Genomic DNA, 11,479 nt, shown 5'->3' with positions numbered 1-11,479 from the left:
GCATTCTTATTGGACAGAAGGTGCGTTCTTCCTTGCTTCTAAAAAACAACACTTGTGTACACCACTAGAGGAGCAAGCTAAGGAGAGCCTGGAGGAAAAGGAATGCTCATCTCGGCGCTTGAGCAGTGGATATTCCTTCAATTTGTGCATATGGCACCAAGTTCTCTTGTGAACATCTGGAAAATACCCTAAAGACCTTGCCTCTTGCTTCTTTTCCCTTTTGCTTTGATTCATGATAGGTCACCCTAGCGATTAATCCAATTGCCCCCCCCACCCGCGCCTGATCTAACCCCCCCCCCAACTGCCAATCACGGATTGCAGTGGACATGCACTTCCAGCATAACCGAAGCTTTATTAGCATCTTTTTAAAGGCGCGTCGATCTGCATACCGATGGAGCCGGGCTGCCTTCGATTCTAGAGGCAAGCGGTGCAGGGCATTTCCTAGAGAGAGCGCCAAGCCCTTGGAGGGGATGGCACAAAGCTCTGGGACCGGGGCTATGTGTGTCACCCCCACATCCCTCTTCTCCCCCCCCCCAGTTCTTTTTGTATCCCTGGCAGATGCTGCTGCATTAAGCTCCTTCTGTCGCGGGGGGGGGGCGGTGGTGATGGTGCACAGGGGCATCACGTGTTTGGCATCCTTCTAAAGAGGGACTGATATTGACCCAAGTGGGGAGGGGGGGGGTGGAGAAAGAGAAGAGTGGGGAGGGGGGGAAGCCAGCGAGCAAGTGGGCAGGAGGAGGTGCTGCTATTGGCAAGCGACGGGGCGAGCTGGGAGCGTTGCTGCGCGCAGGGGGAGAAGCCGCCACTCTTGCTGCAGAACTCCCCCTCCTCTCTCTCCATCTCCTCCCGTCCCCGCATCCGTGCATGGTGGCGCCGCCATGGCTTGGCCCTGCATCAGCCGAGTGTGCTGCCTGGCGCGCTTCTGGAACCAGCTGGACAAGTCGGACCTGGCCGTGCCGCTCACCATCCACAATTACTCCGACATCGACGAGCCGGCCGACGAGGGGACGGACGCGGCCGGCGCCCCGCCGCCGCCTCCGCCTCGGATCCCAACAGGTGGCAGCACCAGCAGCCGCCCCCACCAGACCCACCCGCGGGCGCCCGCCGCCGCCTCGCTGCCCGTCTCGGCGTCCGCCCCGTCGCTGCAGGACGGCCTGGGGGGCGCCAGGAAGCCGTCGAAGAAGACGCGCGGCGGCTACCGGAAAGAGCCCTTCGCCGCCGAGACTCAGTACCAGCAGGATTTCCAAGCGTGGCCGGTGCAGAAGCGGGACGCCCTGCCCTGGATCGGGGAGTACAGGCGGGTGGAAGCCCCCGGGGCGCCCCCAGCCGCCGCTGCCGCCGCCGCCGCCTCGGCCGCCCCTTCCCACGCCGCGATCCCGGGGGGCTCCCACGTGTACGTGCTGCCGGCGGCCGGGCAGGAGGTGGTGGGCAGCAAGTACAGCGGCTTTAAGCAGGTGTGGTCCTCCTCCTCGCCGCCAGGCGGCCCCGAAACCTCCTCCTACAGGTAGGTAACGCGCTGAATTGGGACCGCTGCCGGGGATTATTTTTGGAGAAGGAGGGGTCCTCTTTCTTAGCAGGGCTTAGCCCCTGCAGAACATTTCCACTTGCCCCCTACCCCATCCCTTACACACACATGGGCCACAGCTCGGCCCTGGAAGGAATAAAGACGCAAAGAAAAAGTGTGTCCCTGAGCATGTGTGGAGCACATTCACTTCATCTTCCTCGCCAAGGGTTAACCGTTTTCTGCAGATAAAGCTTTTCTGTGCGGGGAATAGGAGTAGGGAACCTGCATTTGGTAGGTTTCCGTATTGCATTCATTGCCTGCTTGACCGTAATGCTTTTTTTAACATTGCATGTATGCCATCTACATGCTCACTTTTTCTGCATTTCCTCCAAGGAACTAAGTACATGCTTCCATTTCGCCAGTTACATCTTTAGAAGAGCCCTGTGAAGTAGGTTAGGATGAGCAGCTGAATGTCTGGCCCAAGGTTGCCCAGTGAGCTTCATGACTGGGGGAAATGTTAACCTGGGTCTCTCCAGTCCTGGTACATTCACTTGAAAGGGTAGGGTCCTTGTGGCATCTCAGTGAAGCAACATGCTTCTGTGTGCAGTTGTTGACACGTGACAATATATATGCAGGTCCCCCTCCCTCTCACCGACCACATATTTGTTTTTCCGCTATACAGAAGTGTTTTCTGTTAGGCAAAGCACAATATATGCAGTAGTCCAGGTCACCACAACCAAATCTTGGTTCAGGAAGTAAGGATTTCCAGAACCCGACAATCTACATTGGGTAGATGGCACCTCTTATACTGAGAACTCCATAGCACTTTCCAAATCACATTGAAATACTTTCCCAGTCGTCCCCCCCCCCCATATACATCCCTAATCATCCCAATACTTTTCTTTTTTAAAAAAGCACCCAAACAACTTAAATATATTTCCTATGAATAAATATTGCAGCTGCTAACCTCCCCTCCCCAGTATTTACAGTGGTACCTCGGGTTACAGACACTTCAGGTTACAGACTCTGCTAACCCAGAAATAGTACCTCAAGTTAAGAACTTTGCTTCAGGATGAGAACAGAAATCGTGTGGCAGCAGCGGGAGGCCCCATTAGCTAAAGTGGTACCTCAGCTTAAGAACAGTTTCAGGTTAAGAATGGACCTCCAAAACGAGTTAAGTTCTTAACCCGAGATACCACTGTATTTAAAAGGGAGATAGAATTACGTAGGATTGTATCCAACTACCGTAAGTCATACTCAAGAGTAGACCCACCAAAATCAATTGACAAATTAGTCAAGTCTTTTGATTGAATCATACAGCTGGAAAGGGTGATCTAGTCCAGCCCCCTGCAATGCAGGAATCCCAGTTAAAAAAAATCCTCACAGATGGCCATCCAACCTCTTCTCAAAAACCTCCAAGGAAGGAGAGTCTGCTGCCTTCTGAGGTGGCCAGTGGAGCTCTTACTGCCAGAAAGTTCTTTTTATGGGTCTGCTCTCTTGAGTATAATAGTTGGATACAGCTGTCAGTCTGCAAGACTTAATTCCCAAATGCATTGCTCTCCCTCTTCCACTATGATCCACTGGGAGGAATACAAATCACTATTCCATGGAGTATTGAATGAATATATAGAAAACAGATAGCAGAGCATGTTTTTGTCTTTCCTGTTCTTTCTCAGGTGAGCACTTTCTGCCTCTTTTCCAGGTGCTGGGGTCCTGTCTCTGCCTTATCTTGCAGGGCTCACCAGCAAGACCTTGATGCTACAGACAGGGCATCATGCAATCAGTGAGATTATCAGATCAGGCTTTCAAAAAGCCCTGGCTTGACCCAGCCCTTTCTTTTTCTTTTCTTTTTTCCCTTCTGAGTGCAGACAGACTTCCTTCAGACTGGCTCACTGGTTGCTTTCCTGCTCCCCAGATTATTTAACTCTCTGGAAATCTGGCTCTTAAAAACCCCCAAATGCCTTTTAATTTGTTTTTAATCTTGACTCAGCTTGTTCTGGCAAAGGACAGCTGTCCTATGCACAGCATGGTTTTGTATGCTGGCCAAGCAATTAATAGGATGTCAGTGGTGTATTGATAATGCTAGCTGTTGAATCTGAGTCAAGTGTCTCTCTAAATAGCAAAGGTGTTCAACTGTTATCAAGGGTACGGAAGGTTAAGGCATTTGCCTGGGAGCAGGTAATGTCTGTAGGTATTCCAATACAAGGCGAGGGGCAGAGATTTCAGCACCGGTTTTCTATGCCTCATTTTCCATTGCTTTCAAATTGTTTCCTGTTAATTTTATATTATTTTGAGGTGGATGAAAGAGCAAGGTAAATTTAAAAAATACATGTGGATATATATTTCCAGTTTACCTTTTCCAACATTATAAGCATGCTAATTTTGTCTACTTCCAAGTAGCGGGGCCCACTTTTTGTACCTTTAGACACCTTTATTTCACTTTACAAATTCACTTTAGGCATGAATATCGTCCATGGACTGGAGCAAAACGATCAAGGCCTACAAAGACGACACAGGGTTTCATTATTCCAGAGGATCACTTTGCGCAAGAATCCAGCTACAAAGCAGACTTTAAGGTAAATGAACTTTGCAAAATCTTTGAAATGCAGGTGTTTGCTAATGTGAGTAGGACTCAGCCCAGGAAAACAGTAACACATCACGAGTAATGCTTCAGCTTTCAAAAGAGTAGCTAACCTATCAAAAGGACCAATGCAGCAAAGGAGCTCCTCTGCAGATGGGCACCCCATATTTATTATGGTGCTCATCTGGGCCCCATTGAGCTGGCTAGATGTGTGTTTTTTATGCAGGTAGGGATTCATAACCTAATTTGAAGCTAGGAGTTGGTACCCACAACTAGAGCTGAATTAGGGCCAGGATCTGACAGCTTAAAGTGGTCTATTGCAACACAATAGCTTTTCTGCAGAGTCAGTCCATCAGGTTGGTTCCTGAAAGGAGCCAGAAAGGGTATATTGAAAAGAAAACAAATACAAAAATGCATTATACTCCATTCAAACAGAATTATCATAACCATCTATTATAACAATATAGTTCATAAACAAACTGTTATTTGAAAAATCGCACCAGTAAGACACCAGTAATTTCACTCAATTGCTGCCCTAAAGGCTAATCCGTTTGGCTCTAATTCTGCTTGCTGTGAGGGCAAACAAGGCTATACATCTCATAATCCCCATGCCATTTAAATGTAATTTTGGCTATAATGGGCACAGAACTAATTCTCCCTGCAGAAAGCCATCTCTTTCTAATATCTGGGAAATCCTCGCTATCTCCAGAATCACAAATACACTGGCGCCATTCAAGACTAATCTGGTGACGACCTTCAAGCACCTTTGTAGGCTGTGATTGATATCTTAATGCAGAAAAGCCATCCCTGGAGGGCAATGTATTAATTTAGGTAGGTAGCTCTCCATTTTAAAATCATCCTTGAAGAAGGAGAGCTCCTGATAAAATTATATAGCAGCCAGGTCCTGTTTCCATTTAAGGTTCCCCAGTTTGTTTTTAACCAAGGATTTTGGTAGCTAAATGAACTATGCAGAAGGCAAGATTAAGTTTCTAACTGTGGAAGCCCACAGATTATGGATAAGTTTTTACTTTTCTAGCTTGCTCAAGAAAGCAATGACCCCTTGATTCCACAAACCAGCCTTTTCCAACCTGGTACCCTCCTGGGCAGAGATATTAATTTAGCAGCAGACACACGGGACGTTGTCCACAAGACTTATTTTATTAGTCCTGAATAAATTAAGCATTAGCCAAGGAATGAGACGGTCTGAACTTGAGCCCTAGTTGTTTAGATCTAGTATTTCTAGATTTATCTGGCAGGGTAAGAAACCAAGAATTAAATATAAGATATTGATTGACACTAGGGAAATAGGAGCCTTCTCACTGCCAGATTTGTGTTTATATTATGAAGCATCATGTTTCTGCTGGTTAAAAGATTGGATAAAGTTGGAGAATACTGAACTGCTAGACTTGGAGTGGTACAGTGTTAAATTTGGTTGGCATGCATGTCCATGGTAAAGTAAAGCTAGAATACATAAGAATTTTATGAATCATGTAATTAGGAAAAATATTTATCGAGTTTGGGAAAAACATAAGAACCTGATAGAAAGGAAAACACCTTTATGGCTTTCACCCGTTGAAACAATGGAAAACAGAATTAAAATGCATAGCCTACTATGCTCTTAGGGGAAAAGCTATGGATGGAACCTTTTATCATATGTGGTGGACCTGTAGATTAGTTAAAGAATATTGGGAAATGATATATAATGAATTGGAAAAAAAATTTCGGGAGACTTTTCCAAAGAGGCCCTCCCTGTTAGGAATAATGAGGCCCCAGGTACCAAGTATGTATGCCACTACAGCAGCGAGAATCCTATATGCACAAAGATGGAGAGAGGCGATAGTACCTACAAAGGAGGTGTGGCAGATGAAATTATTGGTATACACAGAATTAGCAAGATTAACTAGCAAAATTAGAGAGCAAGAAGAGAAAGTCTAAAAGAGGAATGGAAGCCATTTGTAGGCTACCTAAAAAACCATTGTAAAAATGTTAGAACTTTAGTCAGTTTGGAGTAAGCTCAGCAGTTTTAGTTTATAATGAGAAGAATGTGAATGTTTAAATAGCTAGAAAAAATAGAATATTCAGCAGCAATGGGAAACTTTAGGGAGCCAGGAAAGGATGGACAGGAAGTCGATGGAATAGAATTATGGATTGATGTAATGTATCTATCCCCCCCCTTCCCCCTTCCTTTTCTTTCACTTTTTTTCTTTTATTCTTCAGTTCTGTATTTTGTACTCTTATAAATTCACAAATAAAAAATAAATAAAAAAGATGTTTGGATCTATAGGTATTATATAGAAAAATCAGACCTAGACGCTATTAACCAGTACATCTTTAAAAGTCTCAGGATTTGACTTACTTATTTGAAAACTTTTCTAGGCCATTTTAAGTTTAAAATACCCCAATGTGGTATATAAAATTAACAGCATTATAAAAACATGAAACAAGTTAAAACAGGAATGCAGAAAAAAGAGGGATCTCTGTGGCCACAACTCAGCACTATTAAGACCCATTGATTCAGGAGATCTTCAGAAATATATACTTGCAGTATTTAACCCATTATTTTAAACAGGTCAGGTATAGCTTGGAGGGTTTGTTTCCTAAGGCTCCAAGCTTTTGCATCTGTGCTATTCCTTCAATCAATTTCCACACATCAAGTGAAATTCCACTTGTGAGGAGGATATTTTGAGTTGACTATGCATTTAAACTCTTGGCCATATTATGAACTTGATGTTATAGACGTGATCAGCTATGTAAATGAGGTGTTGGGATGGGAGATATTTGGGAGAAGGCTCCCGTAGCGGGGTTGAGTTGCTTTACTTCCAATTCTACCCTATCCCCAGCTATCAATAAAAAAACCACTTTTCCTTCAGGGAGGCATCTGAGGAAGAATAAAGTCTGCAATTCTAAACATGGTAAGGGTTTTTCAGGGGTTCTCTTCCCCTTTCCACCTTATTACTGCTTGCATGTTGGCCTTACACAGGCAGAAAGGTTGCCACCAGTTGAAATGTACTTACAGGAAGCTACCTTTAGTTCATCAAACTTCATATTGTTGACACTGACTGACTGGCTCTCTCTTCAAACTGTTACCTTCTCCAGCCCCACCTGGAGCCCCTGGGGCTTTTGTGCATGCAAATCATATGGTGTACAGCCCTTTCCGTAGCTCATTTGCCCATCATTGCAGTTGAAAAGATCTGCCCCATCGTGGCCATTCATGTGCAGGGAGTAACATCTGAGCTCTCCTCAGTGAGCTGGTCCAACCAAGTGTGGGGTTTAGCTTGCATGCATGTGAAAGACACCGAGGATGCCAATCTAAAAGGCTTTTCAGCGGCAGCTGCGAGTGGGCGAATTTCTTTGAACCAGCCCTCAGGCACCTCACTTGAATATAGCCTCCCGTCTTGTCCACAAAGCACAGTTTGTGGCCATGGAAAAGACTTCTTTCCCCTCAGCCTAATATAAGCACAAAGAAGAATAAAATTCAGCTTCTTGACTCCAAACCTCATTGAATTATGTCACACACCATATTTCTGCAGTGCACAGGCCTTGTATTAATAACAGGGCTGGATTCTGTCTGTAGATCAGTATATGAACTGTCTGCAGCTCTGACAATAAGAGTATATTTTGAATAGTGAGAAGACCCTTTAATATTTCCCAGCATGTAGAGCAGGGGTGAGCAAATTGTGGCCTTCCAGATATTGCTAGACTGTAATTTCCACTGGCTATTCTGGCTGGGGCTGAAGGGAGCTGGAGTCCATCAATATCTGAAGGAGCATGTCTCTGATACAGCGGGTCCCTTCTTGGTGTTCTTGAAGGGTAGGAACATGGGTACAAAGGCCTTATACTGGGTTCAGTACTGTCTAGCCTGACTGACAGTGATTATTCAAGGTTTCAAACAGGGTGATGCCGGGGATCGAACCTGCGATTTTCTGCATGCAAAACTGATATTCTGCCACTGAGCTACAGGTCTACAGCCTGTAACTGGAGCCCACGATGATGTTCTTGTATGTAGCAATGGACCTAATCATTCGTCTTTTCTTTTCTCCAGATTCCAGAAATGAAGACTAAGTTTTCTCCGAATCCTTCTGCCGTTTTCCAGGCGCCATCTCGCATCCTCAATGTATGAATCTGGATCATGCACATTTCCCATCCAGGCAGCTTGAATGTTAAGGTTGTGAAAATGTACAGCTATGCAACTTTCACGAGTGGTGTTGAGATAAGAACAAGGATTATTAAAAGCAGCTACAGCGAATATCAGAATTTATGCATCTATTATGAACATGTAAATCAAAAAGCACTTGAGTTGGAGATGGTGGAAAATACTAGGGGAGAATGACCTACTTTCATAGAAATAGGCTCATTAACAGTGGGCTGACTGGCTTCAGTATTCTGGATATTGACGTTGGTCAGCAAAAAAGCAGCATTTTAAGCTATAAGCTTATGCTGAAGAACACAATGGGGCAGGGCTGAGTAAGGTGTATAGTAAAACGCTCCCCTCTCAATGTTGTATAGCCACACTGATAAGAAAATGAAAGTGAGACTCGGTAGCTTTTGAACGTTGCTGTTTCTTTTTAGATCTGGGGATCATCCTCAAAGCATATATCATATTGTTGCAAAGATTTTTGATGTCTCCTTGCTTAGGGTCTTTCAAGGTGAACAGGGTGGCCCTTGAGCCATTTGCCCTAGATTGTGCTCCACACAAATGCTGACTGGATTTTAGAGGGTTCTGAACAAACAGAAGCAATATTTTATCTTTCAGAGGTCCTTACTCCAGTTAAATACTTCACCAGATTCCTTCCATTTCTGTGGAGCTCTTTTGATAGGAGCTGTGGTTGGTTTCAAGATTGTTTCTTTTTTGGAGAGAGGTTTTCCTAGGACTCAGTCTCACATCTCTGCTTCATTTCCTCCTGGATAGGCCAAAAACTTTTATTTCCTTAAGAGCCCAGTGCTTGGTCATTCTGAGGCAAGGCACAAGCTTCTCTTAAGTTGGTGTGCGTACAGACTCAGTATTCACACCCATTTTAGAATACCCCCAAGGTCTAGAGACTTTATTCTGGAACTGAAAATCAAGACTTGATCGAGATTTATTTCTATTCCACATCTTTAGTAGGCCAAAAGAACCCCCAGAGCAATACTATTGAATGAAACAGGGATTTTTAAAAGCTTGGTGACTTTATTTATTTGTACACTGCCTACTTAATAGGACCTTGAGATAGCGTACATTAAAGCATCTAAATAAAACAAAAACCATAGAAATATAACTAAAAACACAAGATAACAGCCAAAGGATCACAGCACCATAAACATTTCCTAATTTTAATACCCAGCACCAACTACTACTGCCGGGCCTACATACAATAGCTAGGATACACCTGTCAAAAATAGTAGACCTCACATTTATGGTCACTGAGGTATATTTATGTATTTCTCCAGGAAGTGCATTCCACAACTTTGGTATAGCCACCCTGAAGTACCTGTTACATTTTTAGGGTTGGGGAAACTATTACATCCTGTGGAGAAAAAAAACCATCAGAGGGAAATTGCAAGGGAAATTGAAACATTCCCAAAAAAGTACCAGCTTTTATTGGAAACTGGAAGCACTAACTTGTTTAGCTCACAACATTGCAATGGACCAGATGTTAAAGCAATGACCAATTCAAGTTGTAATAGTGCTATTTAATATGTATGTAAATATTGTACATAGAGAGAACAGATGATTTTTTCCTCAAAATAATAGAGTATGCTTAGTATTCTTTTAGTTATCATTAATTGTTTTGAGAATGCAAGGTAGAAAATTTATTGCCTTCAAAATCCTAAATTATTGCCTGCATATTGGTAATGCTAGTACTAAAGAAATGTTACATAGTGGCTATTATAAGAACATAATTTGCAAACAGGGATCATTTTAAAATTTCATTATTCTACATTTTTGAATCGTATTGAGACAAAAGCAGCTTTTGCCTAGGCTCTTTTAATAAACCATTTCTTAGTGTTAGTTCAGTTCCTCATATATTGTATATATTTTATCAAAATAACTAATTGCCAACTGACATTTGTAAATGTCAGAATGATCTATTGCCCTGATCCTAGGGACTTCAGTGTACGTCACTCCTTTGGTGGTTGGCTGGGGTCCACTAGACGATGTTGGCCTCCAAGTCCCATCAGCTTCAGCCAACACAGGCAGCGGTCAAGGCTGATGGGAGCTGTAGTCTCACCAACACGTGGAGGGTCACAGGTTCTCCACTGCCGGTGAACAGATTCTGGTGGGCTGTATTCAAGCAGGGACTTCATGGTGCTCCACACAAATGCTGACTGGGTATTGGTGGGTTCTGGAAAAAACCAAAAGCAATACTTGATCTTCGGGAGGCCCCAAGGCCCTTACTCCAGTTATACATGTATGTGTTTGTATTGGAGTCGTGGGAGCTTTGCACTGGCGCACTCGAATTTGACATTTGCCCATTAGAATTAAGAAGTTCTTGATAACATAATATTCAATTTGTTCATAAGTGGCTAAGCAAGAACCATATTGGGTATAATCCTGAGAAAACTGGGTGTCCCAAACTCCCAGTTATTATTACAAGAAAAAGACATAACTGTCAGCTCACCCTCTACTGGTGTCAGTGGGATGTTGAGGTGCCTAACAGGATTTCATCACCGTCAAAGGCTTGGGTGTGCCCAATAGGAGTTTTTATTTCATTTCATTTTTCTTCGTACATCATGCCATATCACAAACTGCTTTTGGAACTCATTCTTCATCTACTTCATAAGTGGGTGCTTGTCTAATCATTCAGATTTCATACAGGGACCATTTGACAGATGGCCCTACATCTAATGTAAGCACATGCAGAAAGAATTTGGGGAAGGGAATGGGGATAAGAATCATGATCTTTCAGGAACATAGTTAAAATATTCTTTGTTGCATGTTGAACGTTTCTGAGTAAAAACCTGTTTATTCTGCTTGACGATTTCTGATATATTTAAGCAGTTGAGTTTTAACTGGTTCAGTTATTTGCAATCCAGACTTTTACTAAACAGACAAAAGAAAACCACACTGCCTATTTGGTTTCTGTTTTTAATTTAATAAGATTTCTTAAAAGGAAAAAAAAGATGACAACAAAGCAGCTATACATGAAGTTTGTATTTTATGGAGTCAAAAGATAAATTTAATAAAAATGTATTTTGGCTACAGGTTCTTTTTCAGTCTTCAGTTTAATGGAAACTGTTTGGAGTACTAAAACATTTCGATGGTTTGCATGTATACCAAGGAGCAATAACATTTGTACGGTAATCTATTATCTGCTTTAGGGAACCGAGAGTGTAGCTGAAATCTGCACTGGTTGAATTCCAGTTCTCTCCCCCCCCCCCAACCTAAAATGTGGCCAGCCCTAGGGAGTGCCTGG

The 11,479-nt window shown here is 43.5% G+C and overlaps 1 protein-coding gene across 2 annotated transcripts; it reads left to right on the top strand.

The window, feature by feature from the left end:
• Positions 1 to 324: 324 nt before the first annotated feature.
• On the top strand, positions 325 to 11,265 carry MAP6D1 (MAP6 domain containing 1). 2 transcript variants are annotated; one of them, XM_081192146.1, is made up of 4 exons: positions 325 to 1,504; positions 3,963 to 4,080; positions 6,956 to 6,997; positions 8,128 to 11,265. In XM_081192146.1, the coding sequence occupies exons 1-3, from the start codon at positions 879 to 881 to the stop codon at positions 6,965 to 6,967; spliced, it is 756 nt and encodes a 251-aa protein (XP_081048272.1). In that variant the 5' UTR covers positions 325 to 878; the 3' UTR covers positions 6,968 to 6,997; positions 8,128 to 11,265. The 2 variants fall into 2 exon arrangements, with proteins under 2 accessions (XP_081048272.1, XP_081048271.1); XM_081192145.1 differs by lacking the exon at positions 6,956 to 6,997 and having other exon boundaries at positions 327 to 1,504.
• Positions 11,266 to 11,479: the final 214 nt, after the last annotated feature.

The sequence above is a fragment of the Podarcis bocagei genome, assembly GCF_964188305.1.
Source record: "Podarcis bocagei genome assembly, chromosome: 4".
Lineage (NCBI taxonomy): Eukaryota > Metazoa > Chordata > Lepidosauria > Squamata > Lacertidae > Podarcis > Podarcis bocagei.
This window is presented reverse-complemented; position numbering and strand designations above follow the sequence as displayed.

Coding starts and splice junctions, on each gene's coding strand:
- MAP6D1 (XM_081192145.1), top strand. CDS start 879: ATGGCTTGGCCCTGCATCAGCCGAGTGTGCTGCCTGGCGCGCTTCTGG. Junction 1,505..3,962: donor CCCGAAACCTCCTCCTACAG/GTAGGTAACGCG, acceptor AATTCACTTTAG/GCATGAATATCGTCCATGGA. Junction 4,081..8,127: donor GCTACAAAGCAGACTTTAAG/GTAAATGAACTT, acceptor TCTTTTCTCCAG/ATTCCAGAAATGAAGACTAA.